The sequence below is a fragment of the Poromitra crassiceps genome, assembly GCF_964638095.1.
Source record: "Poromitra crassiceps genome assembly, chromosome: 18".
NCBI lineage: Eukaryota > Metazoa > Chordata > Actinopteri > Beryciformes > Melamphaidae > Poromitra > Poromitra crassiceps.
The window spans coordinates 10,977,722-10,998,305 of NC_139636.1; the positions used below are offsets into that span (position 1 = coordinate 10,977,722).

Here is a 20,584-nt window from a genome sequence, read left to right on the forward strand (position 1 = left end):
CAACAATTAATGTGATTCTTCCTTATTAACACAGCACTGAAAAGACTAGACTTACAATATAGTACCACAAAGCCATATAAATGCATTTTGTCTCTGTGTAAAAACAGGCAGAGCCTTTGTTTCTTGTTGTCCTCCATTGGACCTAAAGTCAAGCTGAAACGGCATTTTGAGAGTGATGTATTTCCGAGTGAAACGTTGACTGTAAGCTGGACCAGAGCGGGATGAATTGGATTGGACAACAGGCCGCTAGAGTTTGACTGTACCGTTGAAAAGTGGGTGCGTCAGAACCAGTGGGCAAGGCAGGAGGTTTTCCCACGAGGACCAGGAAGTAACCCTGAAAGCTGTAAATCCTCGAATGGCCACTTGAGGCAGGGCTCGGAAGTCCTGTCGTTCCCGTTCACCCCCATGTTAAAATGCCGCACTTTGTAACAGTGATTAAGCATCTTTACAGCCTGGTCCTTAACATGGTTTTGGTCTATATAGCTAATTTAACCTTTTCCTAACAACTGTATGGCGGTCATTTCTTTATATAACTCGCCCGTTGGAGTAAAATAGACGATAGAAAAGGGGGTGATTGACAGGTCGCCTGTCCAGTGATCGTGCAGCTTGCCGATCACGGACCAATAGCAGGCGGAGCTGCGGCTTTGGGAAACCCCCATAACAATGGAGTCTGACACAATGAGTTGGATGCTAGCCTCGCTAACGTTAGCCTCCATTCAGTTGTGGAGGACAGTTACTCTGCCCCTTCATCTCCCCCGTTATTGGAGCAGGCAGGCGTACCCCTCGAGCTGTCAGGGGTGGAGGACGGCTATTTGGTCCTGGGAGTGAGACCGTACATGTTCGAGCCATTGCCCCATGCAGAAAATCGCTAGCTAGCTAACGTTAGCTCTGTGTCAGCACCGCACCGCAGTTACCGGAGGATAACAGTTGCAGATTGACAGACAGCTGCCGGATGTCACGATATTATTGGTTTAATTTGGCATGGTTGAATTTTGATATAAAGATCCAAAGAAATAACAATTTTGTGAATGTTTTGGCATACATTGTTAAGTAGACTCACTCTATGAACAGGGATGTGATCTAAAATAGTTAAAAAGTCCTTTTTGATTTCAGCTCGACTTTAAATAAAAGGTTGCACAATTGTGAGGATCAGCTTGACAAGGACAAGTCAGTTGAAGTCACCCATTAAAAACCATCTGTTTTTAAAAATGATTAAATATTGTCTGGTCTCTTATAGGCATATTTTAAACTGACATTATTTTTTTAATTCCAAAAATTAAATAAAGAAAATGTCATCATTACACAGTTTCTGTAAGAAAAATACCTGGTATTTATTGTCTACATTGGCTATTTTCAGGTGGAGGTTTGAGTCCTAGATAAAGAAGAAAAACTAGCCCAGTCCTGTTTTAGAAAATACAATGAAGCTATGACAAATACCTTGGATGCCTCACATACTGTAACTGCATGATAGAAAAGTCTTTCAAAATGACATAAAGTACTAACAAGCCATTTTGATCTATTTCTCCTAAACATGGTCCCCCATGTTACAGTGGCACCTCAATAAGACAGATCAGCTTTATAGGAGCGAGGGGGTAAGAGAGAATGGGAGTCATGCAATGGAGGCACAACCGAGCTCATTTGAAGGGGCTGAAATGGCATTGTCTGTTTGAAGCACAAAAATGTGTTCACCCTTTTAACTGTTATTTTCCACAATCACTAACACAGCGTCTGAAACATCTTGCAGCATTTTCAGTGTTACAGTTTCCAAGGAGCCGTCTATTTATTTTTATGTATATATATATATATATATATATATATTGTTTTATAGTGTAATGATTTGGCGGCCCACTTGCAATACCTCAGCGGACCACGCTGCTCTAGCCTACTAGGCAGGGGTTTTCCCATGTAAAAATCCATCTGTCTTAGCCTAAATCACAATGTGGGGCTGCAACTGAGAATAGTGTACAGTACCATCCCCATAACTTGAAATTGTGGACCCCTTAGGTCCATTGTCCAGATTGGTGAAAATTCCTAGTGGATGTGTGCTATCATGTCTGACTCCAGAGCAATAGAACGAGTTTGGCCAGGTTGTGCTCCTGACAACGTTATTGTCCATTGCTATAGACAAAGAAGTATTGGCTAAGGATATGTAACCATGTCCTCCATAACATCACAGTGTTTTAAACATTCTAGAAGACATCACTGCTCTTCCTCTGTAACTGCAGTACTGTGGCACAAACACGGCCGCCACTTAACTATAATATATTGTGTCGACTGTTTATCTATCATTCTGGTTAGCACATAGCTGGCTACTCAGTGAAATAGCCTATGTATGCTGACAGAAAATATGTGAACTGAGAGACAGTCAGTCACTCATTGGTTAAATACCCTTAGAAGCCCCTCTCCCCCCCGCCCCCTTTTTGTGTGTGTGGAATGTTCGGGACACAGGATTTGGCTTGGCCTGAACAAGCAGGCTGCCTTGTTAGCTAGCTAAGCTTGGCTAAGGTAGCTTACCAGTGTAGAGGCAAAGTCATGCCCACCTATGGGTTAAGAATATGGACCAAGGGATTTCATCCAGCATTTTATTTTTCATAGACATTTTGTAAAATGCTCTTAAAAATCGTTTTACTTGGTCAAACCAAGCGATTCAGAATCGGGAGAGACCACAGAACATTTCACTCGGACTAAATAAAACAAAAAACAAAAAAACTACAACGTTGTTTGTTTTAATCCGCTATTTTCTTTACGTTTTGGTTCGAGTGAAATGTTCTACGGTCTCTCCCGATTCTCAATATACCTGAATCGTTTGGTTTGACCAAGTAAAACTATTTTTATAATCATTTTATGAAATATCTATGGAAAAATAAATAGTAAATGAAATCCCTTGGTTTTAACCCAGAAGTGGGCATGACTTTGGCTCTCTATATTAGCTTGGTAACTAGGAGCCCATTCTAATGTAGCGTTCCTAGCCTCAGAAGCTGTTGGCGTTGTTGGTATGCATTGCGGATCGTGGGCGGGGCCTGGGGCTGTGGTTGTTGCTGTGGCTGCGGTGCTCCTTGCCTCCCAGAGCAGACATGGTCTCCAGGACGTGGAGCTTGCCCTGCTCCTCCTTCATGAACAGCTCCACCAGGAGGATCTTCTCCTTGTGGATCTGCAGGCTGATGTCTTTGGGGATGTCAGGGATAAGCCAGTCCACAATGTCACTCATCAGCATCACCACGTTCTGGAGAGGAGAGTGAGAGAACACGATGTAACTCATCTTCAAATTTGGCTCAAACATCCACTTGGACTCATTGATGAACTGATTTTGGTAGTCAAAGGTCAATGTTCAAGGTCACCGTGACCTCACATCCATCCGTTGCATACTTGTTAACGCAATATTTCAGGAACATCTTGAGGAAATTTCCTCACATTTGGCACAAACGTCCTCTTGAGGATGAATTGATTAGATGTATGCCATATTCTCCTTACCTGGAAGACAATGACAAAGGCCAATCGCACAGCCAGCACAGCCCAGAATTCCTTAGAGATCTCATAAGGAGTGGCTGACCAAGGAGGGTCCCTGTAGTCTTTATACCTGCAGAGAGAAAAATATGTTTTCTGTCTTGAATTTCCGATCCACACACTAGAAATAATTCAGTCATTGTTTGCTCGATTCAGTGCTTGTTTAAAGTGATAATCTTGAAGATTTCCATTTTATTCTCTTTTGGTGACACCTATGGTGATGAGCAGTAATTGCAGGTGGGATCCAAACAGTGTTGTACAGTATATGTGACGTTAGTCAGTTTGTTCGGCCATAACACCCACAACGCTAGCAGACGCTTGTTATCCTACTTCACACAATTATTGTCAGGAACCTACAGTTACAGAAGAGCGAGTCTATTGTGTTAGCTCCGCCCACCCTGTGTCACCACAGACACCCAGTTCATGAATGCTGCAATACTGAAAATGCAAATGCTTCCATCAATGGGCCATAGGCTGGCAGGAATAGCATGATCCTCCCATGTGCTACGTCCTGCCGGTGAAGCTGCCCGCTGTCAGGTGAAAAGAAGCGGCTGGCAACTGTGCATATGTTGGAGGAAGCATGGTGCTAGTCTACGGCTCTCCCCAGATCAGCAGAGGGTGGAGCAGCGACCGGGGCAGCAGGGGAAAAATTGGCCAAGTACAATTTGGGAGAAGATGGGGGGGGAAATCAGAGGGAAAAAAAGTTACACGTAGCATATTCATTTTGTTTTTTGCATTTTACCTATGGACTCAGTTATCAACAGACTGAGTTCCATACCTGCACATCTCAACGGGATAGCCAAGGTGCAGTGGGTCCATGGGCTCCTTGCCGTCCTGGAAGTGGCTGACATTAAAATAGGACAGAGTGTGGTTGACGAAGCCGTGCATGGAGCCGTCAGTGCTGTACATGTACTGGTAGACCAGCCGAGGGATGAAGTCTGAGGTGAAGGAGATGACAAAAGCCTGAGGAAGAGAGAGGCGGGGGTACAGACAAAGAACAGGGACATGGGGAGACAGAGTCAGAGAGACAGATGTGAAGAGAGATTTTGTGTGATATTTAATTCTCTATGGCAGTGGTTATCAAACTGTTTTGGCTTCAGTACCCCCTTTCCTGATTTCTGAATCCACGTAGCCCCTTACCCAACATTTTACTTAGAAACCTAATAGAGAAAACGATAGCAGATGATGCAATGAATGAGTGATATAACCCACCTTTTGAAGAATATAACATTACAAAATAAGAAATGGAGTGAAAGAGTTGCAATTAGTGCCTCTTGAGCAGACTTATTTCAATGTTTCATTTATTGTCATGATTTAGTCTTACATTTTTCCATAACCCCCTTTCTCTCAAGTACCCCCTGTAGATCCTCCACATACCCGTAGGAGTACGTGTACCCCAGTTTGGGAACAACTGCTCTATGGTCATTTGAGTTCCTCTGCTTTCTAGGAACAGAATGAAAAGTCTGTAGCTACAGTATGTTATAAACCTCCCATTTCTACTTTCTATCAAATGATGTATTCATGCCATACAGAATACATACAAATGAAATAATTTCAATAAACAACTACCCCAGGAGGGCAATAAAGGTAAATCAGATTAAAGTCATGTCACAATAAAAGTAAAATATCCCTGCTGGTGTGTAAACCATCAAAGATGAAGATCTTTGCCATCTCATGGTCTCCGCCGAACAGATTCCTGAGAGAAGCAGGGAGCATGCTGGGAGATTTATAGCCTAAAGCCAAACTGGAGGTTTGACCAAGTATGGTCAGACTGGACCTCTCATTGGCAAAAACCTCATAAAGAATACGGTTTTACAAGTAAGCCCTGCAAAGTGGTGGCATAAATTCACCGCAAAAGTGCAATGTCTTTTACATTACATCAGCTTTGAAAGGGAATTGCTGGCTTGTTTGTTTTCTTTTTAAGCACAACTTCTCCCCAGCAGGGTTAAGTGAGGTTCACCAGGGAAAGAGACAGACCAACAACACAGCAAGGAGATGCAACAACACATATCAATCGAACAGAAAGCGGACCAGGAGAATCTGAAATCTCAGATCGCTGTAAAGGAGAACAGAACTTCAAGGACTTGGAAAGGGCCGAGGTCATTCGATTGGAAAACAACAGATACCACCGTTGGATCAGGGCGGCAGTAGAGATCCGGAAACATGCCCACGGGACTGTAAAGCGGGATGAGGGGGCCTACATGTTGTCTCACCTGGGATACAGATTCCCTGCCTACCAACACAAGGGTCGCAAGTTCGAGCCCCTGTGTTGCCTCTGGTTTGGTCCGGTGTCCATACAGGCACATTTGGCTGTGTCTGTGGGTGGGAATCCAGCATAGGGGTAGGCTATGTGCCTTATGGGAAAACCTGCTTTCGACATCGGGGGCTGAGGTGATTTTGGGGCAACTACATTTTTGCTGGGTGGGTTACCTCGAAGAGCAGTTGGGAAACAAGGACCATGCCAGCTAGCCCTCTAAAGACTAGAGAGCTACACCAGGCATTTTGGTCCTGGAAGCAGAAAACAGGAATGGAAGAACTCACAACCAAAGTTGGGTTTTGTTGAGCAACACTCGGCACCTTCTGCTTTGTGTACAATAGAGTGTGTATGTGCATGCAGGTCATGCGTTTACTTACATTAATAATGACAGCCACTTTTGCCACCCCCCTGAGTAAGTTGTACCATATACCTGGAGACACAAAGACATGGACATAGCAATCAAATAGCCATCCAATGTTGACCTTAGATATGAGACTGACTTCAAAGTCTTAGTTCAAAGGCTGCCACAGTCTGGCTCAAATGACCTTATTCAAACAGCAGCTGTCAAAAGCTATTGTAGCAATTTTGGGAACAACAACCACGACTGCTAGCTTCCTTCGTTTCAGTGTGGGATGTTCTTCAGTGGGGAATCTGTGTTTATATGTGAATCTGTGTTTTATAACGAATATCAATCTAACAGAAAGCGGACCAGGAGAATCTGAAATCAGCCATCTCAGATCACTGTAAAAGAGAACCACTTCAAGGACTGGGAAAGGGCCAAGGTCACCCCCCCCCCCCCCCCCATGTACTGTAAGTACATTGAGAGCAATCAATGTGTAAACCAGAGTCAAATTCCTTGTATGTCTACATACTTGGCCAACAAAGCTGATTGTGATTCTGAGCTGGGCTGTATTTGTGCTTCCAGGTAGAATTTCTCACCACAGCGTTCAGAATGGCCGCCATGTGAATAAGGTGAATTAATTTGACTGTAGGCAGGCCCATACAGACACATGTAAAGCACTACACTCACATACTGTACATCCATTACTGTGCCCATATTTCCAAGTTTTCCCATTTACATTTTTTTTTTTTTTGGAATTAATTGATGATAGTAAATCCTTGAGACTTTGTTTAGTTAGCGTAACAATAAAAAAAAAATCCTTACAAATAACACTTTCCCAAGATGGCATGGCCACCTAAACTGACTAAATTTGAAAAATAATACAGTGGTAAGCATCACAATAAATATTATCCGCTTAATATAAGTTAGATCTAAGTAAACCTCTTTTAGATTTGTTTTAAACAAAGGGTTAATGTTAGCAGCAGCAGCAGCAGCACATTGAGTTCCAGACAGAGAAAGATAAGATTTTATAAGAAATCGATCATCTCCAGAGAAGTGAGTGGATTTGGCAGATAGAGAGTGAAAAAGAGAGGCACAGGATAAAATAGTCGCACTATCCGAAAACAATGAACTTAAAGCTTCAAACATTTCTAGAATCGCCTCATAGCCTAATGCCCAGATGATGACAAATGGGACAATCTACCAAAAACTCACTGTATTCCTACAGGTCATTTCATGTTTTATGAGCTTTACGTTATCCTACCAATGTCTTTGGCTCTGGCTGCCACAGGCCTTCGCAGCTCAGCCACAAATTTCTTGGCATCGAGTCGGATTTCAATGATGTTGTTGAGCAGGGCGAAGAGCGGAGCCAGGGGGAAGGACGCCACGAACAGAGTCACAAATCCAAACTGGATGACTGGACACAGACACAGACAGGAGGAGATATTAGGATGGCATCACTACTACCTTGACAGCCACTAGGGACTAAATACAGCCAAGGGTCTTTCTAACAGTACAGTAGCCCATATGGCCTCTATAGACGTGATAAAGTGAATAACGTACATTATGCTCTGACAGAGGCTGATACAGTTGTCCATAGGAAGTTAAAGTTCTATGTGATTACTTTTTTGTGGTTCAAATTCCCTTTCAATTGCTTAGTGTTGAAGTTGGCCACTGGGATCTTAGGGTATGAGATTTTAGGCTGTGGGATCTTAGGCTGTGGGATTTTGATACCAGTGCCAAAAAACCTTTTCCGGGACTTTTCATGAGGTAATCAACTTACAATAATTGTAGGGAGTAGTTGTCATAGCAAAGTGTGAATAAGCGCAGCACTGTGTGTGTGTGTGCGTGCGTGCGTGCGCGCATGCATGTGTGTGTGGGTCGTACTGACTCATCTCCATATATTCTGGTGTTAACCCAGCGAAGGGTTCGAGGAAGTGGTCCGTCTCGTATCTCTGCAGCTTCTTCTCCCTCTCCTCCTCCTGAAATGCCTCTCGCTTGGATCGGATGTAGCGAATCAGCTTCTTCAGCTTGCTGAGGAACACACACACACACACACACACACACACACACACACACACACGCACAACCCCCCCCCACACACACACACGGGCACGCACGCATGACGCACGCACGCACGCACACACACACACACACCCACACACACACACACACACACACACACACACACACACACACACACACACACACACACACACACACACACACACACACCTGTTCTTAGTGTATTCATAAAACAAAATGCATGATTGGATTGACCACCATAGTTGGAAACCAGCTCAAAATACTGATTACTTTCAGATCAGACTTATTCCACTTCGGTTTAACATGGGGGTTATTCGTCACTTGACCAGCATGACACCCAGGATAACAACAACTTTTCATAATGTACTGTATGTGTGGATACGTTAGTTTTTAGTGACAGTGTGTAAACCATCACAGAACAGCCATTTCAGTCCGTCCAGCATCCAACCTCTAGTTTTTTTGTGATTGCTGCGCATCAAAATTGCTAGGTTTTATCAGATTTTTTTGCGGTAACTGGCAAAAATTGCAACTTGAGGAAACTGTTTTGCTGTTTTTGCAGAGAAATCGCGGGAATATTGAAAAATTGCAAGGCCCCGTAAATATTGCGGAGATTGATTGAATTTGCATTAATTATTGCAATCACAAAATCCGTATTCCCTGGAGGGACTTTTTTTTTAAACCCTTAATAGAGTGCCTGAAAGTGTTCCAGAGACACTGAATCCCAACCTGCTCACTCACGATGAATCTATATATTCTATATGTGTTGGCTAAATACCTAAAAAAAAGAAAAAAATTAAATAAAGATCAAAGTATATACTTACGGTACTCCAATCTCAAAGAGGTTATTCTGAATAAGCTGCTTTCCCAACATGGTGATACTCAGCTGGATACACAGCTCCATTAGACAGCCCCCATGGGCACACTGTAAAACAATCCAATACAGAGTTACATGTACTACAAGTCTCAGTTAATGCTAAGATGGGAGCCACAAATGTACATACAGTACACTGTATGGCAATCACTTAACACATTATTTGTAAACAATTCTATAGACATGACATAGTCATTGTTATATAGAGTGTAGAGGCATACATTCAACACTCCAAATGATGGCTCAGACGGAAAAAGACTATAATGTATAAATGTAAACAAGGCAAATTAATATTAGAGTTATAAGATACAAGTACGTATATTGCAGTTCTAGGCACCTCTAGTCTAATCTCCAGGTATGGTTGTAAACTGATGTTGTGTGATGTTTGTGTTAAATCGTGAAATGTAAGTTCTTCGTAAGGATGTAGGCCTTACCTCCTCCATTCTGTACGACTCAAATACATACAGGTAGCTGCCTGGTCTGCCCACCAGCCTTTGGGGGAAAGTAACAGGTTATAGGAGGGGTATAAAGTGTGGATCTGAAAATAGATACAGTATATTGAAACCATATAGGTTTGGTAATGCCATTTGAAAAGATTGTTAATGCATGGACCATATTTCAGCACATTCATGAAAGTGTTAAGGGTTAACAACACAACTTTCAACACATCTCTAGAGTGATGTCTGGATGGATATGAAAATTATTTAGTTGATGAATTTCATTTGATTGATCGTTTATCAATTCTATACCCACATTTCAGATTCAGAAGACTTAATTATCTTTGTGGGAATAATTAATACAACTTGATACAAGGAGATTAACCTCTAAACCACAATAGAATTCAAGAACATGCCTGGAGGTTTGCTGCAATTTCACATTGAATTGCTCATGAATTATTGCAATGTCAATATCAAGAAGATTACTAGTTAAGCATTAATTTGTTTATTATTTTGAAATATTAGATAGATAGATAGATAGATAGATAGATAGATAGATAGATAGATAGATAGATAGATAGATAGATAGATGTATTTAAATTGTATATCAAATTCCCAGATGCAAATACTTGAGATATGGCAGCAGGGTGGGAGCTTGGTTGAGAGCTGGAGAAAACTAGGAGCCCTTGTGGTGCAATAATCAATTTTAATACATCAACAATTCAATATACTTTGAATCCCTAATTTACTACAGTTTTTCTTTTTTGTTGTCATCTTATTTTGTTTACCTCTAGGTATTTGACAAAAGCCTGATGTTCGTTTTCTTCCATGTTTTGAAAACAAATATATAAATAAAAATAAATACATCTGTTAAAAATATCAGTAGGGTCGAAGTCTCAAAGTTAAGTTGGTCATTTTTGGTTTTTCATGTTGCTGGGGTTTCAGTAAATACAGTATGGCTACCGGTATGTGGTTTAGATGATTAAACGAATCAAGGCAATAATTTACACGTGATTCAAAAAATACCCTTAATAGGTTTTATATGACAGAGAGAGTGCCACCTGTAAAAGAAGCAGAAGCAAAATAATTATTCCATCGTGGAGACACTGTTCTTTCTTGCCTGCCATTCGAGAAAGTCATGCTTATGATAGGGATTTTATGCATGGGTTTAGGCTACTGACCTTCCCCTGAAGAAAGCAATGTAGATGATGGGGGTGAAAGCATTGACAAACTTGAGAATGAAGGTCTTGAAAATGAGTCGCTCCTCAAAACTCTTGTCTGTCTTTGGAACCTCTGAAAAAATACAGAACAAACTATCCATTGATGGTTGCTATTATTTTTGCTGATGAATTGATGAATGGTGATGGTTAGTTCCTATTGTTGTTAATATTGTACTATTGTCGCGCTACCACAATGGTCTCTACTGACCACAACCATCACTAGGCACACACCTCACCCATACGGTACATGCCTCTTTACCAAACAGGACCCCGACTCACCTAATGTAGTGAGCCACCGTGCCACTGCCCCGTAGACCTCGTCCAGTATGAGGATGACCACCAGGTTGATGATGGCTGCTGTGGTTTTGACTGTCACTCGCACGTGGTTCCGCGTAATCGGGTTGGAGCTCATATGGAGAGCCGCTTTGGTGGAGATCCGGTAGAGGATCACACCAAACACAATGGCAAACGTAACACCGACCTGAATATATATATGAGAGAGAGAGAGAGAGAGAGAGAGAGAGAGAGAGAGAGAGAATCCCTACGTCAACTATAGATTTTTCATAAAATGTGATGGGAAACAAATTATCTGGCAGCAGTCCGCCCTTAAATTTCAAACAAATCACCAACATATCGTAAGAATCTATCCGTCCCTTACCATTAACAGCATCATGACAATGTTGGTCGTGTAGGCAGGGAGGCGGTCTTGACATGTCAGCTTCTCCTTCTCCGCCTAACAACAAACAGAATCCAATAATAAGAGCGTCAGGTTTGGATAAATGCTTCATGTCTATAACTGTCCTGTAAGTCCATGCAACTGTATACAGTCAATCCTGCAGGATTTCACTGAGTTTTTTTGTGTGATTGTTACTATCAAAAATGCTTGATTTTGCAGCAGCTTTTCTCAAAAATTGCACAATGCAATTTGCAAAGTCAACCCCCCCAAACTAAGGATATATTGTTTATTAAGAGGTTGAATTAAAGCAGCTACGAGCAAGATTTTTGATTGTTATTAAACAGTCTAAATTTCATATCGATGCCTCACATCTTACCTCTAATAGTAGACGAGACCAACGCCGAGTAGTCTCGCTTGAACCCTGAGTGAATCGGCCAGTGTTGTCTTGATGATTAGTCTGTCTGCGGCCGGGGCAGGTCAGGAAGTGAAATAAAACGTTTGCGCCAGCCACTTCGGCCATAACCACAAAATAACAAAATAACTTCCAAACAAACTGTTAGAATATAACGACAGATGTTCGCGAGAGTAGCAAGCCCCTAGATGTAGCGAGCATGGCGTTCTCCTTGTTTATGGTCTGTTGCTAGGCAGCGCGAAACGGTTGAAGGCAGGCAGCTGCCGTAAACCGTTTCGTTTCACTTCCTGGTCTATCCGGCCCGCTGGAAGACAGACACAGACTCTATAATCATCAAGAGAGCCATCTCCGATTCACACGGCTTTGGTCTCAGCTACTATTATAGGTAAGATGTGATGCATCAATATTATATTTAGACTGTTTAATAACAATCGAAAATCTTGCTCGTAGCTGCTTTAAGTTACAAGTTAAGTTAAGTTACATTTAATTAAGTCCTTTTATTTTGTTCATTAATGGTGTATTAGACCATTAATGAGCAAAATAAAAGAACAAAAACCACCACAAAAATAGTAAGAATAAATAAATAAATCAACGTTTCGCCGAAACTGTCAAGGTAAAACAACATCTAATAAACCTATATGTCTGAACACACTCTAACTCTAATTGTTACGAAGACATGATGAACGTCATTGAACTAGGTGGACTCAGGAAATCGGCAATAGCTCAGAGACCATTTGATGCTATACGTCACACACACACACACACACACACACACAGACACAAAAAAGACGATTGGTCCCAGATTAGCTAGTTGCAAAGCTCTAGCTATCTCACACCAGTTGACTGACTGATAGCTCCTCCTGATGAACACATCTATTGCTTGACCTCCATGGAAAAGCAATGAGCTGATAATAATAATAATAATTAATTAATTGATTGATTGGATTTATATAGCGTCTTTCTAGACACTCAAAGTAGGGATGCACCGATATGAACATTTTGGCCGATGCCGATAACCGATATTAAGATTGCCGTTATGGCCGATAACCGATATTTACCGATGTCGATATGATCTGTATAAAAACACATTTCTATGATAATAAAATTTTGCAAATACTGAAAAACACATGTAAACACTGAATTTGAAAAGGTTATACGTTTCTTTATTTCAAAAACATTTGTAAAAGCCCATAAATGATAGATTTACTGCATTATTTCATCTCAATGTGAAGAATTTGGCTGATACCGATAACCGATATTAACATTGCAACATCGGACCGATACCGATATGTTAAAAAATGACTAACATCGACCGATACCGATATGATTGCCGATATATCGTGCATCCCTAACTCAAAGCGCTTCACATATCATGGGAGGGAGGGGAGGGGACTCAACTCATCCACCACCATCCACATTGGACTCACAAACGGAGCTTCCAGCTAGCCCAAATGAGTAAAACCTACGAAAAGTAATGCGCTATAATTCGTATATAACTCCAATCAATCTGTTCTCGTCATTTTTCTAAACGACCGGGTGAGTTTCTGCCAGCTTCACGTCACCTGGCAGAGGTTCTGCCAGCAAAACAACAAGGAGCTCTCGGTGCAGGTAACGTGAAGGGCAAATCGGCAAAATCGTCCTTTAAGTCAAGAAACACAACATGCCAGGATACACTCACAACTCCTGTTCAACATGCCTCAGGATACACTCACAACTCCTGTTCAACATGCCATAATACACTCACAACTCCTATTCAACATGCCTCAGGATACACTCACAACTCCTATTCAACATGCCTCAGAATACACTCACAACTCCTATTCAACATGCCTCAGAATACACTCACAACTCCTATTCAACATGCCTCAGAATACACTCACAACTCCTGTTCAACATGCCTCAGGATACACTCACAACTCCTGTTCAACATGCCTCAGGATACACTCACAACTCCTGTTCAACATGCCTCAGAATACACTCACAACTCCTGTTCAACATGCCTCAGGATACACTCACAACTCCTGTTCAACATGCCTCAGAATACACTCACAACTCCTGTTCAACATGCCTCAGGATACACTCACAACTCCTGTTCAACATGCCTCAGAATACACTCACAACTCCTGTTCAACATGCCTCAGGATACACTCACAACTCCTGTTCAACATGCCTCAGAATACACTCACAACTCCTGTTCAACATGCCTCAGGATACACTCACAACTCCTGTTCAACATGCCTCAGGATACACTCACAACTCCTGTTCAACATGCCTCAGAATACACTCACAACTCCTGTTCAACATGCCTCAGGATACAGTCACAACTCCTGTTCAACATGCCTCAGGATACACTCACAACTCCTGTTCAACATGCCTCAGAATACACTCACAACTCCTGTTCAACATGCCTCAGGATACACTCACAACTCCTGTTCAACATGCCTCAGAATACACTCACAACTCCTGTTCAACATGCCTCAGAATACACTCACAACTCCTGTTCAACATGCCTCAGGATACACTCACAACTCCTGTTCAACATGCCTCAGGATACACTCACAACTCCTGTTCAACATGCCTCAGGATACACTCACAACTCCTGTTCAACATGCCTCAGGATACACTCACAACTCCTGTTCAACATGCCTCAGGATACACTCACAACTCCTGTTCAACATGCCTCAGGATACACTCACAACTCCTGTTCAACATGCCTCAGGATACACTCACAACTCCTGTTCAACATGCCTCAGGATACACTCACAACTCCTGTTCAACATGCCTCAGGATACACTCACAACTCCTGTTCAACATGTCTCAGGATACACTCACAACTCCTGTTCAACATGCCTCAGGATACAGTCACAACTCCTGTTCAACATGCCTCAGGATACACTCACAACTCCTGTTCAACATGCCTCAGAATACAGTCACAACTCCTGTTCAACATGTCTCAGGATACACTCACAACTCCTGTTCAACATGCCTCAGGATACAGTCACAACTCCTGTTCAACATGCCTCAGAATACACTCACAACTCCTGTTCAACATGCCTCAGAATACACTCACAACTCCTGTTCAACATGCCTCAGGATACACTCACAACTCCTGTTCAACATGCCTCAGGATACACTCACAACTCCTGTTCAACATGCCTCAGGATACACTCACAACTCCTGTTCAACATGCCTCAGGATACACTCACAACTCCTGTTCAACATGCCTCAGGATACACTCACAACTCCTGTTCAACATGCCTCAGGATACACTCACAACTCCTGTTCAACATGCCTCAGGATACACTCACAACTCCTGTTCAACATGCCTCAGGATACACTCACAACTCCTGTTCAACATGCCTCAGAATCAGTGTTGGGCAAGTTACTTTACATTAGTAACTTAGTTACAGTTACTAGTTACTGCTCTGAAAAGTAACTCAGTTACTTTAAGTTACTCGTTACTTTGCAGGTAACTAGTTACTAGGAAAGTAACTTTTGAGTTACTTTTTTTTTAAACTCAATTCTCTTATTAATGCACACACATTATTTTGGGGTTGCTGTAGCACAGTGTGGGACAAGACAACTGTCAAATTTGAGCATTGTACCCATTATCACTACGACGAAAAGTAGTGGAACAAGAAAACACAACATTTAGGCATTGAGGCATATTTATTATTGCCTTCAAAAAGTAGCCAGTACACTTTTGGCAGTGTATAATTAACAACTGTATCAGTAGTCTATAATATCCTGGCTGAACAACATAAACACCGTGGTTACCGTTTGTAAAAGCGGAGTGCACGCCTAAACCTAACCTCCCCCAGACCCTAACCCAAAACCATGAGTTGTCGGACTCGTGAGGTATCGGACTCGTGAGGTATCGGACTCGTGAGGTATCGGACTAGGGGGCAGTCCCCAGCAGCAGAGCCCAGCGCTGCCTGCAGATAGGGACAGAGCAGAGCCTCAAAGCAGCCGCTCGTCGCGGCTGCCTTTAATAGCAGTTCATCTCCAAAAGGCTGGAGACTTGCAGGCATTTTTCTTCCCATTTCATGACAACGCGAAACACACCGTGAACACCCTCCAACGCGAGGGGAATCTGTAAGTGAGAGACGAGTGCTGTGCTTGCCTGGGTGCAGCAGGGCACTGGTGACAGACAGCCTGAGAGAAGCGAGGAGGAGAGGGCTCCATGCTGCTGACTCGCCGAGCGGTGTGAAGTGAACACCGCTTACCGTACACAACACAGCTCACGCAAAATGACCCGTTTCACTATCAGAATTTGGTCCAGTAACATTAGAAAGTATAGAAGTGCCGCACGATTAGCCTACTTCCTCATCAGACCGCCGTCAGACTCGCATTTTCCTCTCTAGCCTCGCTGCTGTAGGTCCCGCACAGAATCGTGAAGTAACGAGTAACGAGCATGTTTAAACCGCAATAATTGTAAGTACGTTACGTTACTGATGAAGTAATTCGTTACAGTACTCGTTACCGCAAAAAGTAACTTAGTTACTGTAACGCGTTACTTAATAACGCGTTAGTCCCAACACTGCTCAGAATACACTCACAACTCCTGTTCAACATGCCTCAGGATACAGTCACAACTCCTGTTCAACATGCCTCAGGATACACTCACAACTCCTGTTCAACATGCCTCAGGATACACTCACAACTCCTGTTCAACATGCCTCGAGCAGCAACCTGACAGGAGCAGCACAACACAAACCATTCAGACCATGAAGGAATGTGAAGGTGAGGATAAAAAGGCAACCTTTAGAGGCAATTGTAAGACTGACTCCAGTCGGGATTGGAAAGTGAGACAAATTCAATGAGGATAACATGCGCTCTAATGAAGATAACATGTCTAATGAGGATAACATGCGCTCTAACAAACATCATATAACCCCATTTAAATTGCCTCTAAATGTTATCTTAAGGAAGAAGAAGATGAAGATGACTTGGACGGTTAGGGGGAAGGAAAGGAAGTAAGGAAAGGCAAAGGGAAAGGAGGGCGATGAGGTCACAGCAGACACTTAGTGAGGAGTGTACCAGTCGTAACCCGGCCATGGTACTCCCCACTGCCTGCTTCCATTTGTTAGCACCGCTAGCACCATCACCACCCTGATCTTGGGACTTCTAGCACACATAGATACCACACAGACACACACGCACGCACACACACACACACACAAACACGCACACACAAACACGCACGCACACGCACACAAACACACACGCACGCACGCACACACACACAAACACGCACGCACGCACGCACACACACACACACAAACACGCATGCACGCACGCACACACACACACACACACAAACACGCACGCACGCACGCACGCACACACACACACACAAACGCACGCACACACACACACACACACAAACACGCACGCACGCTTGCGCACACACGCACGCACACAGATATGGAGACAGACAGCCACGCCAGAGGACCAAAAACCCATATAAAAACCCATAGATAATAACAAAAGACAAACCACCACAGCAGTTAAACAATATAGTTTGCTAGTCAAACAGATATATTATTCACAGTAGCTGTTTTATTTTAAATGTATGTCATACAGACACATGGCACTGTCATTTTGGTGAGTAAAGAAACCAAAACAATTTCTAATGAATCAATAGCAGAGGAGGAATGTCCAATATGAGAAGAAGAAGAAGAAGAAGAAGAAGAAGAAGAAGAAGAACTGAAGGGACAAACCCATCCACCCGTTCTTCTTCTTCTTCTTCTTACTTTCATATTGGACATTCCTCCTCTACGAACTCTAAATCAGACCACTTGTCAGATAGGAGGTAAATATGGTGAATGGCCGACCATGTACAGTAGTTACCTTCTGCTGTGACTTGTGTTCTTTCTTCAGAGACTTCTGCATCACCCTGAACTCATACTCTGCTCTGGGATGGTCCTGTGGAAGACAGGAAGACAAACACAAACAAAGATTATTTAAGGGCTTATGCACAGACATGTATTATGTCAATATGCAGGTGCGCTGTCACCAATAATGGTTTCATATCATCATATCATCGTTGTGTAACATTTCATCATGCGATCATAGTTAACTATGCATGTAAACTTGTCACCTTGACCGTGGTTACATAAGCTTCGAGATGAGCCGCAACTTGCACAATGTGTGTGCGTCATAGCTGCGCTCTGGTACCTAAACAAATAGCACAACACCCCTCAGTGTTTCCCATACATAAAGGAATTTGTGGCGGGCCGCCACAAAAGGATTTTGACCGCCACAAAAAGATGTTTTACAGTGCACCTGAACGCAACATGCAAGATACCCGCTGAATAAGTGTCCAATAAATGTTCATGTCATTCTGGCCAATACTTCTGTTTTAGCATTTCAGTATGGAATATGCAATATCTTTCAATAATCTATGATTCAGCTGCTAAATTGTCAAATACCGCCATCTGCTCGCTACCCAGGCACTTATGTATGTACTTAACCTAACTAACTTAACCTAACTACGGTAACTATCCGGTGTGCACAACATTGTCAGCCTAAAGTCCGGCTGACACCCCAAAAACCTACAATCCGCTACAGAAAAATGTATATTGTTTGTTTATTAACTGGCCCCTCGCCTTCTATCATTTCACGAAAGTGGCAAAGCAAGTTGAGTATCCCTGACCTATAGGGAGAAATTTAGTTTGTCATTGTAAACCCACAGCACAGTAATGATGACATGTTCTTCATAGATCTAGGCTTTTAATTTTGCTCTTAAGCTTTCTCAAAGTACACCAAATTCATGCATTTTACTTTAAAATGTAAAAAAAAAAATCTCACTGGGGGGCATACCCCCGCACCCCCCTAGGTGGTCTGCGGTCCCCCACCACAAATACTCACAATCCTGTGGGAAACACTGCCCCTGCCTGCCTAGGACATCATCTCAGCTATCCCGTCTTCGCCAAGGAAAATATATTAACAAAAATAAAATACGGTCTCACTCTGTTATATAAAATACACATAAACGACACAATATGCAATGTAATAGAGATGGGGGAAACAGTGTAAAACAAACAAACAAAAAACATGTTTTGTGCCCATGGAACTACAGTTTCACTCTGTTGTCTTTTTCGTTGTCACTTTTCCTTGAAGTATACAGACCACAGTCGCCTAAATTCATCAAGAAGAATCAGAAGTGAATGCTGAAGGAAATATTGTGATAGTCTAGGAAAAGTGATAGTCGAGGAAATATTGTGATAGTCTAGGAAATATTGTGATAGTCTAGGAAGTATTGTGATAGTCTAGGAAGTATTGTGATAGTCTAGGAGGGACAACAGAATGAGTGCATGTGTGTTAGGCAATCAGTGTATACAGTGGAAGCTGTTATTAAAAAGAAATCTGGAAAAACATGAGCAGTGTGCTGTGGGCAGGTTGTTAGTAGTTGTAGTTTACGAAACCTGGGAGTTTTTCCTCCAACATGAATTTTGTGCTTGCAAAGTATTAAAGGATGGCTTTACCGATAATCAACCCACTTTGTATCATTATAATCTCTGTAATATAAGCAGTACATGGGCAGTGTTTACCTTCTCTATTATGTTTTCCTCAGAGAAAAATCCTCCCTTTGTCTGCCTGCAGAAACTCCGCCCCCACCAGCTGCAAGTCATTATATTAAGGCTCATTCTCCTGTGGATGTGCACAGTTCCATTGTGTGATGCATTGTGATGTAACACGCGTCACAATGGAGCATTTTGCCAGAGGAGGAAATGGGAGCTCTCCGTGTGGAAAACATATAGTGAAGGTAAACACTGCCCATCTGCTTATATTAACATTAAAATGATACAAAGTGGTGATAATCGGAAAAGCCATCCTTTGCTTGCATACAGGTTGGATAAGGTTGCATACAGTGTGCCAATAGATCTAAAGCAGGGGTGCCCACACTTTTTCAGCTTGGGAGCTACTTTTAAAATGACCAAGTCAAAGTGATCTACCAAACATATTTATTTATATATATATACACTGAGTATACAGTGGAAAACAGTGGAACAGTGGAAAAACAGTGGAAACAGTGGAAAAACAGTGGAAAAACAGTAAAAAAAAAAAAAAAAAGGGTTTTTTTTTCTTCCCCAATGCCACGCGATCGACCACACTACCTTCGCGATCGACCGGTCGATCGCGATCGACGTATTGGGCACCCCTGATCTAAAGCTCTCAATATCCTTGTCAATGGATTCTTACGAGCAATACCGCTTGTATCGCAACCTTGACAACGTAACCCCGAGTTATCCAGTGAAACTGGATTCATTCATTTCTATCCACTGTCCCTTATCAAAATCTTGATTAAAAAAAGTCTTTATTCTAAGTCCTGGTAGCTGCACTAGTGCCTCCTCTGGTGCCTGTTCGGGGGGAGGGGGCCTGGGGGGAATAGTGTGATCCTCCCACGAGCTATGTCCTGAAACTCCTCGCTGTCAAGTGGAAAAAAGCAGCTGGCAACTGCACATGTATCGAAGGAAGCACGTGCTAGTCTACAACTCTCTACAACACGATTGCAAGAAACGATCTCTCTGCTTCCAAAATACAGTACTGTTTCATCCTGCATTCCTGTGTGTTAACACGTTCACTGCCGTGGACGAGTCAACTCGTCAAGCAGAAACCAACGGTTGACTGCCGTGGACGAGTCAACTCGTCAAAAAAAAAAAAAAAAAATTTTGACGGTGGGACGTGGATCAAAGCCCCCTACGTCTCCTATAAAAATATGGGAGCCACCGAACGTGTACAACCCATTCCACCGACCCACTAAGTGGCGACAGTGCTCTCCAGACTAGAGAAAGCAGAGCCAAAACTGCAGGGA

The 20,584-nt window shown here is 42.6% G+C and overlaps 1 protein-coding gene across 1 annotated transcript in view; it reads right to left on the reverse strand.

The window, feature by feature from the left end:
* Window positions 1-2,971: 2,971 nt before the first annotated feature.
* ano1b (anoctamin 1, calcium activated chloride channel b) overlaps window positions 2,972-20,584 on the reverse strand; it is a gene marked incomplete at both ends in the record, with an annotated part of 50,613 nt that continues 33,000 nt past the window's right edge. The window contains 12 exons of the mRNA XM_083654689.1: window positions 2,972-3,223; window positions 3,472-3,577; window positions 4,283-4,467; window positions 6,139-6,191; window positions 7,366-7,518; window positions 7,993-8,135; window positions 8,969-9,069; window positions 9,453-9,510; window positions 10,637-10,748; window positions 10,955-11,156; window positions 11,334-11,408; window positions 17,617-17,691. Of these exons, the coding sequence (XP_083510815.1) occupies window positions 2,972-3,223; window positions 3,472-3,577; window positions 4,283-4,467; window positions 6,139-6,191; window positions 7,366-7,518; window positions 7,993-8,135; window positions 8,969-9,069; window positions 9,453-9,510; window positions 10,637-10,748; window positions 10,955-11,156; window positions 11,334-11,408; window positions 17,617-17,691 (1,515 nt within the window). The remainder of the gene's footprint in view (window positions 3,224-3,471; window positions 3,578-4,282; window positions 4,468-6,138; window positions 6,192-7,365; window positions 7,519-7,992; window positions 8,136-8,968; window positions 9,070-9,452; window positions 9,511-10,636; window positions 10,749-10,954; window positions 11,157-11,333; window positions 11,409-17,616; window positions 17,692-20,584) is intronic.